This window comes from Mustela putorius, unplaced genomic scaffold (assembly GCF_011764305.1).
Source record: "Mustela putorius furo isolate JIRA1106 unplaced genomic scaffold, ASM1176430v1.1 tig00003913_pilon_pilon_pilon, whole genome shotgun sequence".
Lineage (NCBI taxonomy): Eukaryota > Metazoa > Chordata > Mammalia > Carnivora > Mustelidae > Mustela > Mustela putorius.
This window is the reverse complement of record NW_025422060.1, coordinates 2,149,386-2,163,829: the sequence shown is the minus strand read 5'-3', so window position 1 is coordinate 2,163,829 and position 14,444 is coordinate 2,149,386. Positions and strand designations below refer to the sequence as shown.

At 47.9% G+C, this 14,444-nt stretch overlaps 1 protein-coding gene across 3 annotated transcripts in view; it reads left to right on the top strand.

Moving 5' to 3' along the window:
• CCNY (cyclin Y) overlaps nucleotides 1-8,028 on the top strand; it is a 242,147-nt gene extending 234,119 nt beyond the window's left edge. For 2 of the 3 annotated variants that reach the window (XM_004774318.3, XM_004774316.2), the window contains exons 9-10: nucleotides 493-655; nucleotides 4,630-8,028. In XM_004774318.3, the coding sequence (XP_004774375.1) occupies nucleotides 493-655; nucleotides 4,630-4,746 (280 nt within the window). In that variant the 3' untranslated portion in view covers nucleotides 4,747-8,028. The remainder of the gene's footprint in view (nucleotides 1-492; nucleotides 656-4,629) is intronic. The other variant, XM_004774320.2, reaches the window with a different exon arrangement.
• Nucleotides 8,029-14,444: the final 6,416 nt, after the last annotated feature.

Sequence of the window (14,444 nt, the reverse complement as noted above, 5' to 3'; positions counted from 1 at the left end):
CCCCGCTTTGCCTGGGGAGGCCCCTATCGCACTTCCTCCACTCTTCTTCCAGGGAAGGGCCACTGAGGAAGGACGGGCCTCTAGGGGTAACAGAGGCTTTTCCCCTGGGCTCCTGTCTTGGCCCCTTGCCAGACTCCACTTGGCCCCTCTTGATTGCTTCATCTGCCCCATGTTTGGTGGATCGTGCTGGGGTTTGAAGCCAGAGCTGCTGTGCGTGCAGTTGGGTCTCTGTGAGATGCATCACCCTCCAGCACTTGCAGGTGGTCCCCCCGGCTAATCAGGCCTCACCCTTCTGGGCACTTGATCATTTGGCTTTTAACACCTACTTGGTGGCTAAACTGCAACTCTGGTGTCCAGCCAGGCAGTTACTTGGATGGCTTTCCTCTCTGGAGGTCACAGTTTCCTCCAGTCTGATCTCTAGCACCTTGCTGTGGTGGGCCACGCAGCCCGGTAGGGCGGCTAAACGTGAGCTCTTGCTGTCTTTGCTTGCAGGAATGAGCTGGAGCGACAGTTTCTTGAATTGCTGCAGTTCAACATCAACGTTCCTTCCAGTGTTTATGCCAAGTATTATTTTGATCTTCGTTCTCTGGCAGAAGCAAACAACCTGAGCTTTCCCTTGGAGCCCCTGAGCAGGGAGAGGGCTCACAAGCTCGAGGTAAGAGGCTTTCACATACTGGTTTTTGACGCCGTATTGCAAAAGCCTCATCTGCGTTTCCCAGAAGTGGGAGGTCACCGTGCTGATTTCTCCCACTGTGTGTTGTTAGGAAATACAGACAGGTTACCCTGGATTTAGAGTTGATGAGGTCATTTAGTTGATTATAATTCATCCAATCATAGTTTTAATAATGTGCCTCATTTCTAATCTTCAAATGTTAAAAAAAAAAAAAAAAACCTGGTTTTTAAAAAGATATGCTCAGAAAAAAGTATTTCTCGACATGCACTGTTACAAGGAAAAAGATACCAGATGGCCCTAATGATTGGGAATCCCAAAAGGTTATATTCTGCTTTTTTATTTTTATTTTTTTTTTAGTAACATAAGTATTATTTGCTTCAGGGGTACGGGTCTGTGAATCGTCAGGCTTACACAGTTCGCAGCACTCACCGTAGCACATGCCCTCCCCAGTGTCCATAATCCAGCCACCCTGTCCCTCCTCCCCCACCCCCCAGCAACCCTCAGTTTGTATATTCTGCTTTTTATTTTTTATTCCTCACAGCCCAGTTAGAGCTGGGGCTAGCCCCATGGGTCTTGGTCTGGATTTGGGGTCATCTGCGTTAAGCTGTGTACCTTCTGTGCTCATGACTTGTGTACATAGCTCAGCTTCATATTTGCACTTCCCACTGACTTGGTGACTGAATGAAAAGTGGTGGGGTGACCAGGAGGATCACTGGTGGAACCCCTTCCTCCAGAGAAGGGGTGCCCAGGCTCTCTGTACTTTCATCTCCAGGCACTGTTGTGGTCACATCCCATAGACCCTTTGATCAAAGCAGTAGATGGTACAGTCACGTCCCAAGCTTGGTGAGACCCAGGAGGTCTGTGCTGCCTGCCCTATTGTCCGATCTGAGTGACATGTTATCCCCTGATTCGGTACAGGGTTCGGGTGGCTAGCATGCTGGTCTAACAGGGTTAATAGCTGTGAACGAAACAAAGTCTAGAGATACAGGGGAAGAGGTTATTATGGTTTGCAAGCCTAAACAAGCCAAGATTTTAAATAAAATTGTAAAAAGTACATAGTATGCCAATCCCAAGAAGAAACTTAGTAAAACTGGAACAGACTGGATATGGCCCACAGTGTTTAAAATAAAAGCCCAGGGAGGTTTTCCAAACTCAGCCACTTTATTATAATTGTGTGCTGGCTGTTAGGAAGCAGCTGCTCAGTTAAATCTCCCATTTCTCTTGAGCAAGAAATGGAAAACCAGACAAGTGTTGTCAGACTCTCACGGGTACACACATGAAATAGTTTTCATTTCACAGTGAGCAGGCGCTGTGTTTGAGCCCAAGTGGCAGGCCCTGGAAGCACTCATGCCCAGTGGCTGCTGTCCTGCCGAGGGGATGGGTGTGGAGCTCCTGGAAGCAGCCCCTTTGTCTGCCGCTCGTGGCTCTCCGAAGGAGAGCGTCCAGTGTTGCAGGTCAGCCGCACTGCGGGTACACAGGCTGGCTGACACGGGACTCGCTGGTGCCTGCTGTTAAGTCTGGCAGGTTATCTGAGTGGGAAGAGGGGGTGCTCGCCTGCTCCTGGGGCTGTCACACCAAGTGCTCCATAGGCTCACTGGGCTGATGAAGGCCCATAGTACTGACAAGAGTGTTCTCCCTCCTCCCGAGAATCGGAGCTTCCTGAGACCCTCCTCTGTGGAAGGATAGTGCTTCTATCTGGAAAAGCACTTTGGCATCCCTTTGAAATAATTTTTAAGGAATGGATTTCATTATTCTCCAGACCCCAGCATCCCTTAGTCCATTTGGTTAGCAAACTTGAACCCCATCGTGGAAAGCAAGGGGGAGTGAGATGTACTTGAAGTGGCTTTTACCTGAAGCTCAGTACTGCTCAGGCGCAGTACACATGGCTGATCTGATAGGTGCAAGGTAGAGTGTGGAGGCTGGTGTGTACCAGGAACCAAGGCAAAGTGGTCTTTTCATTAGCCTGGTCATTTCTCTTTGACATAAGTTAGTATCTCTGTATGCATATGGGAGATGGGGTGAAAGCTCAGAGTTTACATTGTGAAATCTAGAATAAGATCGTACATTGCTCTTTCATCATTATGATATTCCATTCAGACCTTTGTACTGTTCATAAGCTGAGAAACCATACACAGTAATCTCAGAGAGTTTAAATAAACGAAAATAATTTACTTTCAAAAATCGTTGCTTTCCTGTCTATGAGGGATCTGATTTTCTCTTAAAGTGTGTCACCTGCATTAGTGTGTGAAATGTGTTTCACATGGGGAATTCCCAGTGTTCTAGGCCATCTCCTGTCCTCATTCATCTGTCATTTGGAGGAAGACGTCCTCGACTCCTGTTTCTCTCTTCTAATCCCTGCTCCTAGCTGCCACTGAAGTTGCAGTTCCAAGTGCAGTTATGGGTTTCTGAAAATAAATGAGAATCAGTTGTCAGCACGCTGTTCCCAGTACTTCGACCATAGCGTGATACGCGCATGCCCCTGTCACGTGCTCGTCTTGCTTGGAGCTTACACATCCATTCGGCACCTATTTACTTAGGGTCCCCTGATCCCAGGCATCATCGTGAACAAAACTAGCTTTTTGGAGTTTACATTCTGCTGGGAGGACACAGACAGTAAACAGTAAACATAATACTAGTTTATTAAAATAATAAACTAGTGTGTTAGGAGGTGAGCACAAAAGCAGCAGTGGGGCGGGGGTTGCCATTGCCAGGAGCCTCACTGAGTCGGCCATGGTTCCTTGAGGACTCTAGCGTGGGATGTCTTAGCTTTGCAGAAACCTCCAGCCTGAGGGAAGAGCTGCTTCGGAACCTACAGGGCTACCAGCTCAGGCTCAGGTGGCAGGGATTGGAGTGGCCACCACAGAGCGGGTGGGTGAGGCGGGAGGAAAATGTGGGAGAGGAGATCACAGAGTTAGCTGAAGGGAAGCAGGGAGGATTGTTAGCTGAAGGGAGCGGCTGGAAGGATTATTGTTGTCACTCCAGTGAGAGCCATGATGATGTGATCAGGGTCTGCTGCTTTTGTGCCTTTGTCCCTTGATGGTGACTTCTTGCCAGGTGCTTTCCTAGCCCCTGCTTCGTCCCTGGCCTATTGCTTGAATTGTATACAAGTTAAAAGACCTCATGTTTGCATCATCATAAGTAAAGTCAGCCCCACCCCTGGGTTATTTTGACAGAAAGAAAGGTGAATGTGAGCAGGACAAGACATCTGGGGTGATGTGAGCTGGCTCCCACTTTGTCATTGATGTGCTCTCAACCTGCACCCAGGAGTAACCCTGAAAGAGCTGTGACTGGGCTCCGACCCCCCGGAAAGGCTGAGCCTTGCTCTTGGCTGAGGGTCTTCCAGAGTCTCACTGTCTTCATCAGGAAAATGAGGGCAGTGTGGATTGTCCTTGCTACATTGGCCCCTTCCTGTTCCTTTCTTCATCGGTTGGCTAGAGTTGACTCAGACACTCGGTCAGTGGCTCTGACTCCCAGTGTGGCCCAGCACGAAGCTGTGGTGTGTTACTACCGCCGCACAAGGTGGGTAGGTGCTCCTTGCCCCTTTTGCAGATGAGGATGCGGGACTTAGGCACAGGCCCGGGTCCCACTCCTGCTGAGTGGTTAGCCAGCATCGAACCTGCGTCTAGCTGAGCCCCAGGCTACACTGTCCTGGAACTGTTGCACATTTTGTGATGATTTTCTCAGACCGTAAGCACTTTGGAGACGGGGGCCTGCATCTATACTTCCTTTGTGGGAAGTTGTGAGCCGCACAACTGTGTGCCCGTTGTGAGCGGCACAGCTCTGGGCCACAGCGTGAAAATTGCACGGGGTAGGAACTCTTGTCAGTGTTGTCCCCTCATGTCCTCAGCATCTGGAACCATGCTGGCACCCGGCAGTGGCTGGTGTCCGATGAGTGAGGGCGTGGAGAGCACTTAGGGGCTGGCCCTTACCTGAATTGTCTCTCTTTTGCCCCTCAGGCCATCTCTCGCCTCTGCGAGGACAAGTACAAGGACCTGCGTCGACCCACGAGGAAGCGGTCAGCGAGTGCTGACAATCTGACTCTGCCCAGGTGGTCCCCGGCCATCATCTCCTAACCGTCGGGCCCGCTGGAGGCCGCACCATCCCTCCGTTTCTCCTTTAGTTTGAGAAAAGACAGACTTGGGGTGGTTTTGTTTTTGTTTTCCTTTCCTTTTCTTTTTTAATTCATAGCTCTGTCAGGCTGCCTTGATGACCGCCTCCAAGCTGTGTGGCCCGCAGGCAGCAAGGCCTCCAGGGAAGCGAAATCAGTGTTCTGGAAATCCCGTTTCATGCCCTTCGTCATTAACAGCACTTCCCTCAAGGAGGAAAAAGACTCTAATCCTGGAGAAGGAAACAAAGGGAAAGGGAAGTCATGTAGAGGCAGGGAAAGGGGGAAATGGCTCGGCCATTTCTTAAGTCCCCGTCTGGTCAGAATATGATGGAAAACCCCAGCAGTAGGTAACAAAGTCGGATGTGCATTAAAGACAAGAGCGCGCGCTTATCCACCTCCATCTGGATCAGTATGTTCTGTAAGACTTCTTGCATTCCTTCTAGCTGCTTTTTTGGGATTTGGGGGATTTTTGTTTTGGTTTTGTTTCTGTTTTGGTTTTGGTCCCACAGAGCAGAGAATATAGTTTGTACCCACTATGGCACAGACATCCAAATAAATAGTACTGGTTGTTTCTCTCTGCACTATTCCTGTGAGCTGTCTTCTGAGCTTTCTTCCTCACAAGTGGGATGCGCTTGTTATATTTCTGTATGCCTTTATTGTATACAGTTTTTCTTCAACGGTGGCAAAATTAACTTGACTGTAGTGCTGAACCAAAAGTATCCCTTTCCCTCTTATTCCTCACCCCGAGAAAATTCTAGATCACATGGGTGCTTGTGCCTTCCAATTTATTCACAGTTGTTTTAATTTTTTTCTCTGACCTGAAGTCGTAGTTACAAATCAGTCAGATTTTTTGGGCTGAATGAAACTGTGTGCAGTGGAGGGGGTCCTCTGGGTGAAGTTTTTTCTAGAGTGCTAGGTGTCTGCCTGCAGTTACTGAGTAGGAGCCATTTCTCTGTACCCCCTGCCCAGCTCATTCCTCTACTTCCATGTCCATTGTTGCAAGCAATATTCTTCTGAACTTTTATATGTTTACTTTAAATCAAAGTTAGTCTATTTGTATAAAAATTTTTTAAAAATCTAAAATTAAAAAAAAGGGGGGTGGGTTATTCCAGTGGGAAGATATTGAAGGGCAAAATGTTACTATTTACTGAGGTATTTTTCACAGGATGATTGAATAAAAAACTCAACTTGCATATTCATTGTGGGTGCTTAGCGAAGTTACACAAAATTCAAACTGTGAAGGTTTATGCTTCATTAATTATGACCGTACTTTTTCATTTTCTGATTATCCCTAATTTCCTTGTGGGCTAGATGAGAATCTTTTGTATCAAGTAAAGTAAAAGGGTTAATGATAGAATATCAGAGTAAATTTGATACTAAGTCTAAGAATCTGAGTCAGTGAAGCATATAATGCTTTGGGTTTTTGCGTATTTTCTTGGGTCACAATGACAGGCCTCTAAGTTTTCTCCCTTTTCAAGTCTCTGCGAGGCGAATGGCAGCAGATGCTCTGTGTTTCACCTTCTTCCTCTGTGAATGTGGAGAACTTTGGAATATTAGTCTTGGGTACCCTAACGTCCTACACCTGATCCTCAAACATGCCTGCTTCTGATGAAACATGCTTTGGAAACGGAAGAGACTCAGAAAGTTGAAATCCCAAGATCCCCAGGCCAAAAGTCCTAGTCAGGTTTCAGTGAGATTTTTATCATGTGTAAACAACTGGTTGGACCAGAAATACTGTCAAGGTCTTTCTGGCCTAAACTTTCAAAAGCTGACAACAGAATCTGAAAAGTTAATTATCTTTCCATTATAATGGTGTTGATATACTCTGTATGGGTACCAAAATCAGCTTCTCTCTTCAAGTAAGAGTTGGATTTAGAACTTTAAATAGAGATCTAAAAATGTAGAAAATATCATTTTATATTCCCTAATCTATATAGCTTAAAAAGGGACATATTTTCTTAGCTGAATATGAATACCTCTCAAGCATAAATTAGTTCCTCTCATGTAAAGTATCTTATTTTACCGGTCCATTTCAGGAAAGAGGTTCTGCTGCCTTTAAAGCAGAAAGCTTATTTTTATCCCTTTTATTTGAATGAGAGAGATTTGAAAATTGAATTATGTAAATATTTCAATGCATCTGCTATTATTTTGTGGAGTTTATTAAACTACTTTAAAAAATTGTATAGTCTATTTATTGTATGTATGTACATACAGTCTGATAACTTAAAATTTGAAGTGGATTCCGTAAAACCTGACTCAGTCTTGTTGAGACTATTGAATATTGTTTTAGCCTTGTGCACTGGACGCTACCTCTGTATAGGGAAATTTCCCATATTCATTAATAAGTATTGATCTGTATTAGTTGGTTATGTTTCTTGCACTGAGGATTTTTAAAACTCTGCTGTAAGTGTAGATTTTAGTTTTACTTTTGCAGTATGAATCACTTGACACATAGGTAGATACTTTAGGTTTGTTTATTTTATTTTTCTACATGATGATGAAGACTTAAATTTTGTTCTCTGGTTTGTTCTAAGTTTGCCAAAAAGAAACCCCAAGAACACCCAGTACAGTACCTTGGTAAATCCCAGTGACTGTAACTTGTTTGCAAGGTGACTCCGTGCCCTACAGTTAAAGCCGGATGGCTATTTGGGATGACATTGTCTTAGTGTAGTTTGTGAATGGACAGTTGTCATTAGTGGAGGATGAAGAAAACAACTCATTTTGTTGACTTTAATTTTAGATTAGATTTAAACAACGAATAAAGTCATTGGGACAATAAGTATATATCCCAGTGAAATTTTTTTATTTGTTTTACTTTTTTTCCCCCCACCACTGGGAAAAGGGAAAGAAGTCAGGGATTTAGAACCAAATTAGAGGGCGAGGTGGGAGATCCTGCCAAGATCCGAGATATGCTCTGATGCCTTAACGCACTAGGTGAGGCCGGTGTCAGAGCCTCGTGCCCGTGTCCGGCTCTTCCCTGGGCTGGCTCTCCCTACTTCCTTCTCTTGGTCTTCAGCAGGGGCATCTCCCATCTTGGGGTTTCCCTTGGTTCTGGGGATTTTGTTCCTCAGCAGAACTGCAAAGCAGAATTTTGGGAGTGAGCAATTTTGATTCTATCCGGCTGCTTTTGGTAACCTCTCACCTGGGGCCATATTTTACAGCTTTGAATTTTTTAAACAATAAAATACAATTCCTGGTTCATTGTAGGTACTTAATAAGTGTTAAATAAATAAATGCATAGAACAAATAGTGCCTTCCTGCTGCATTTTTTTGAATACCACATTGAGATAAAATTCCACAGGTTTTATGGCTGCTGTGTGCGAACCACTTCTTTGCAAGAGCAATGGGAAAGGTGTTCTTAGTCCATTTGAGTCTTGAGCAATTCATAAGAATACTGAACACCTCTTACTAAGATGTTGCATGAGAGAGACCTCTCAAAGCATTTTATATGGATACTTTTATATTGTCACTTTATATTGATACCTTATTTTATTTCAATAACTTGATCCCCTTTGACTTCATTGGAGTCAACATTTCAAGACTGTGTTTGGTAGATCTTAGAAGCATGGAGCGTTGTTTGAGAGGCCAGCCAGAGAGAGCCCGTATCCTTGTGGAAAAAGAGAAGAGATCAGAAACATGCCCTGAAGCTGAAACGGGAAAAGGAGGCTTGAGATTTATTTTTTAAACTATACGGATTGCAAGGAAAACGCTACACGCAACTTCATTAAGGTTTGCTGTTAATGCAGAGCCTTACTAGAGCTATTCCATCTAAAAACAAACGCTCCCCCTAGCCCCCCACCTCAGTACGAATGAGGCAGTTGTAGAAGTGTGCTTGCAGTCACAAAATGGGTGATGGGTTGTGGACCTGACCAATTCAGGGGACTTCGTTTCCAGTTTTCCTGTTTGATTTTCTTAACAAGTTTGTATTTGTGAAGCTGCTAAAGGAATACTGAGTCCCTTTCCATTAGAAGCTTCAAGAGTTCCGTGACCAGCACTGACATGGTCTGCTCTTGGTTGTCTCTCAATTGAAAGTCTTTGGAGGGCCCTGTGTGTCTGCATCGTGCTGTTCTGAGCCACAAGCACTCAGGTGCGGATTTGTCCTGGCCACTGGGCTGTCCATTGTAGGCTTTGCTGAAGGCCTCTGGAAGAGCCTACGACAGTAAGAAATGAGCTTAGAAGTTATCTGACTGGATGGCGTTCAGATTTTACAGGTCTCTGTAAGCTTTCCTATGTCTTTTAGTGGCTTGATTTAGGTAGAGGTCTTTATTTTGAGAACTTTGTTCATATAACTAAATTATTTTAAATGCGAGCTGATAGAGTGGTATTCCAGAATAATTCTGGGCCCTTCATTGATTAGATCTGGAAAAAGAACAGCCAGCAAAGTCGTGAGAGAGGGTTCTCCCGGGGCAGCGCCTGGGAAGATCCCTCCTTCCCTGTGTCAGGCATTTTGCGTGCAGAGGAGCTACTCACGAGATTTGGAGTACAAGCCCTGTGCTGTCTACCAGGCATTGTACACGGTGGGAGTCCATTGGGACTGAAAATTGGCTCCATCCACTGGATCAAACCACATGACAATAAAGAAAATACACACATTTCATCCTATCGTGAGCGTGAGGCAGAATGTCTAAACCCATCTCTGGTCAGGGACATGTGTATGAGGGGCTTCTGAAACATCGTTTCTCCCTGCAGACATGCATGGAGTTCCACTGTCATTTAGTCTCACATGCTGGCATTTGGGGGAGGAGGGGACCTTAAAGCTGATGGGATGGCTACCAAGGAAATGGAGGAGAAACCACTGGGAAAGAATCAGAATTTAGTAGGATGGCAGTTAGGAAATCACTGTACAGAAGTGATAGTTTCCCTAATCACCAGCAGTAACCAATTAGAGAACACAGTGGAGAGGAGGTACCATTCGAAGCGGTATCCAGTTACAACCTACCTGAGAACAGAAACAGGCCGCGTTTACAGTGCATCTAGCGCACCTGAATTCATTTACTCCTCACTGGGTTTCAGGGTAATTGCCATTATCATTCCCAGATGAGGCTGCGTCACCTTGCAGAGGTTAGAACCTTGCTTTGGGCCCACGGTCAGAGAGTTGTAGAGCCCGAAAGCCTGACTCCAGAGCTTATTTTTAACCACCCGGCTATATGGCCTTTCACTGCCCTCATCAGGGAAGAAAACCTATCAAGAAATGTGCTACAGCCTCCCCCCCCCCCCCACGAAGTCATGCCAATCCCAAACCTGCAAATGTGACCTTGCTGGGAAATGGGGCCTTTGCAGATGTAATTAGTTAAGATGAGGTCATACTGGATTATGATGGGCCACTGTCCTATGACCTGTGTCCTTATAAAGAGAGGGAGGTTTGGAGACCGAGACCTAGGGAGACCTAGGGACAATGACAACGTAGAGAATGGAGCAAAACAGCCATAAGCCGAGGGGTGGCAAGGCCGGCTGATAGGCTGGAAGTGGCAAGGAAGGAGTCTTCAGAGACATCACGACCCCGCTGATGCCTTGTTTGAGACTTTGAGCCTCCAGAACTGTGAGAGCCTCCATGCCTGCCAGAAGCCCCCCAACGTGTGGCAGTGTTGGGGCAGCTCCTGGAAACCAACATGTGCAATTCCTAAATAAAGAGAACAGTGAACTTCACAGGCAGGCAACAAAAAAGACACGAGACACACTGTGTCTTGAGTGGGGAGTCAACGTACTGGAAAAATGTCCCTTCCTCATTCTTCCCTGCGACTCTCCCCTTTGGCCAGCGGACGCTGAGCACACCCGCTTCTGTCCCAGTTTAGGACCTTTCTCTGAGCTGGAATTTCTGTCTGGCATGTTCCCCCAGAAACTGGCACCACTCATTTAAGACTTCTGCTTATAGTCGCAGGTCCAAGAGACCTGCTGTGACCCTGACGCCCTCAAAGGTCGCCCTCCCGGTGACTCCTGCAGCACCCCACTTTCAGCCTTGTGTGGCTGCCACTGCTCCGTGCGCTCTTCTGTTCCCAACGGGCCTCCTGCCCAGGTCCTGTCTGTGTCCACACCCAACCAAGACCTCCTCCTTTAGAGGGAGGAAGGGAGTTAACCCCAGGTAGAAGGCAGGACAGCCTTGAGGCAGGCTTAAGGAGAGAAGCAGAACTTGAACTGGGTGTGTGGGATCTGGATGAATGGAAAGGAAAGGAATTCCACTCCAGAATGTTCTCTCAGTGCTCCGAGGGACGGTGTTGGGGAGGCACGGCTTTCGGGAGAGATGTACATGTGCGTATGACAGGCTTTGGAAATCAACCCGGGAAGTGGGAACAGTGTCATTTTGTCTTGAACATCAAGTTTTTTTCCCCCAGAAACATCCTTCCCTCTTATATCTTGGGTGTTTTCAGTTTACTAAGCTTTCTCCTCATCTCAGCAGCACCCTGGTGGCAGTGGGGCAGGTGCTGTTCCCGTGTTTTCCAGCTGGAGCTGAAGTTGGAAAGGCTTGCACAGTCAGCAACCCGGCGGGCCGTCCAGGCCGGCTCTGCCGGCCCGAAACACTGCCAAGGAGGCAAGCTTCACCTGTCGCATGCATCTGCATGTGCGGCGTCCTGGGAGAAGAGACAGCTGCAATATTTAGCTTTTTAAATGAAGCTTCGCCATACCTAAAGCATGAATGTAGGGGTTGTTATTTTTATGGCTCTAAGTATAGCTACCGTGCAGATGGTGGGTCTGGCGTATTAACAGGCATTTCACAGAAATCTAGGAGTTGCTATTTCAGAGTTCCTGCTTGGCCTCCAGTGATCCCCTCGACCCCTCAGGTCTCAGTTTAAGGGCTTTAGACAACTGGATCCCTGGGGCATTGTCCCAGAGCCACCCCTGTCTCCTCCCTTGAGGGAGGCGTGTATGGGTCCTTCTGGGCTGTGGCTTTATCCTTCTGTGCTTGTGATTTCTCATTTTTAAGTTTGAGGTGCATTTTCTAGCTCAAAATAATGTCCAGCCTCAGACTCACTGGGTGTCCTGGGGTGGCCTGTTCTTCCTCACTGTGCATGTCTCAGTCATGCCCCTCGTTGAAGTAGCACTTCTCCCCACCTCCCACCCAAGCACTCACCTTAGCCTCCTTGTCTTCTGTCATGGCACGGTTGTGCGAGAGCCTCTGCTTATTCACGTGGGGGGTCAGCCATCCTCTTTTCACCAGAGGCGGAGCCTCCCACTTGCCTCAGTCACAGGAAGCTGAATTTACTGCTTGCTGAGGGACAGACAGCTGTGAGCCACTGTCTCGGAGCCCAGGGGACAGCTGATCTCCTGGAGGTTGCTGGAGGGGGTGGGGCTCAGGGGCTTCAGTGCCCAGGGCACCGAGGTTGGTTGACCTTGACCTGTAGAGGTGTGGCTACTGCATGACATTGGTGCTCCAGGCCTGGCCTGGCTGCTGCTGGGAAGCTCTCACTCACCCGTGAGAGTGGGTTTTAAACCAGTTCTATGGTTACTCGTGTGACCAATCCTTCCTGAGTGGGTAGAAACTTTTTGCCCCCGCACACCGCCCCCATAAGCTCTCTGAAGCCAAGAATATTCTGTCTTGTTCACCGCGGTTCCCCAGAGCTTAGACAAATGCTCCTTCTAGGTTCTGTAAATATTGTTGGTTGGATGAGGGAATAAAATATCGTCCCAGGAACTGGTCTCAGCCTCTCCCTGTGCCCGGAGGGCCTGTGAGATCCGCATTTGGGAGGACTGAGTGACGAAGCTGAAAGATGGAGCAGGTGTTGCTCTGGCCCTAGAGGGGAGAACTGGACCCAGCGGTCCAGCTGAGTCACGGAGATGCGGCTGTCTGCTCTGTGTAGAGAGGACCCTGGAAGAGCTGCAGCTGTGCTCAGGTGGAGAGCTCACCCTGGTCCTGGCGTCACCTGAGAACCGCTGCGGCACAGGCCAGGCCACGGAGAGCCTCCAGGGCCTGTCTGATGCCTCCCCACGTGGCCGGGGCCTGACAGTCGCAGAAATCTGTGGGTTGGACATGCGGTCAAAGGCAGTATTCGGTTTCTCTTCCAAGTCGGGTGCTTCTGCACGAGGCACCTCTTTCCTACTCTAGTTATCAGAGGGGTAGAATCAAGGTGTTTGGCACCAGGCCCTAGACACTGTCTGCAAAGATGTGGATCGGAAACTTTCTCCCATTCTGGCAGAAAGCCTTGTTTCCAGCCCTAAAAGATCTGGGGACAATTGATCAAATGTGTAGGTAGAGCCATTCAGAAAGGAGGGCCAAGCAGGTTCCCTGCCATCCATCTACAAATGACCGATTTGTGTGACTCTGTAGATTCTCCCCTGGAGTTTCAGAAAACACCCCCTGCCCAAACATGTCTGTAGTTCGGTTCTACCTGGAGCAGAAGGTGCCCAGCTCCACAGGTGTATTCTGGGTGAGGTGGAGAATCTGTGCTCACCATGTTCATGCTGAGTCCCCAGATCCAAGGGAGGGGAGGAAGAATCTGTGAGTGGACTCCGAGTCCGGAGTTGGATCTGCACCGAGAGGCAGAGGGTCAGTGTTTGGGGCTGCCTGGTGCCTGCCTGAGTGAGCCCTGGCCAGGGCGGCCCTTGCGGTGCTACCAGCCCTCCGGAGCCCAGAGCCCTTTTGTTCACGATTATAAAACAGGACTCCCCAGAAGATCATCAGGTCCTACCTACTCACTTGATGGGCGAGAAAACCGGGCTCCCCAGCGGAGCCTCTCCGGAAGAACACTAGCAGTTCGGAAGATTTCTGACCTGTCCTCCGTCCCACAGAGCGCCTTTCCCCTTCTCCCAGAATCTTGTTCAGCTTGCACCCATGGTTGTGAGAAAGGAGAGGGTGTGCCCTGGCCCTGGCCCTGGCCCTGGCCCTGGCAGCTGAGGCGCCTCTTCCTGTTGGACGCCGGGGTGTCCCTGTTGTGTCACCCCTGTCGGACGCAACAGGGTGGGGGCCACCGGCGTAAGCCATGGTTCCAGGCTAGCAGCTACGGTTCCTGGCGCGCCCCCGCCAGCCGTGTACACATGGGTGGCTCCCATTGTGTGTGTCGCCAGTGCAGCCCTTTCTAGAACCCCAGTGAGCCACAGCGCGAAGTCCTCTCTAGAACCCCAGTGTATTTAGGGCACAGGCACCCGGATCTGCTCTAGTGGAAGAAATCATGCAGGGCCGCTTTCCACCCACTTAGCCATTCCTGCACTACCAGGAGCAGACCTCTCAGCGTTCTAAGAAACAAGTTTAAGAATCCCTTTTCACATTAATTTTTAAATTCCCCCAATTACTCTATGCAGTAGTATTATTTCCCTCACTTTCTATCACTTTCTAGCTGAGAAAACTTAGGTGAAGAGAAGTTAATTAACTTGAGGAGGGCTGAGCGGGATTTGAACTCACGCCAACCTGATTCTTAACCAGTCCGTTGTTAGAAAGTCTGCCAGGAGGAAGAACAAGCTTCCTGTGGTTTCTTGGAGTTTCAGATTCTGTTCCTTTTGCTTCCCTAGACATCCTGGTGACATTAACAACAGAGATGCTTCAAGAAAATATTGCTTAAAAAAGTCTTGCGAGTGCAAATCCACTGCTTGAAAAGAATTGAGCAAATAGAAAAGAGTTCTCCCAGTCGTCAATGGTCTATTTATTAAAGAGCCGAGTACTGAATACCAATGAAAATACTTTCCCACCCATTGCCCCCTTAGGTGTCCAGCTCATTAATCCACAGCTCTGCCTTC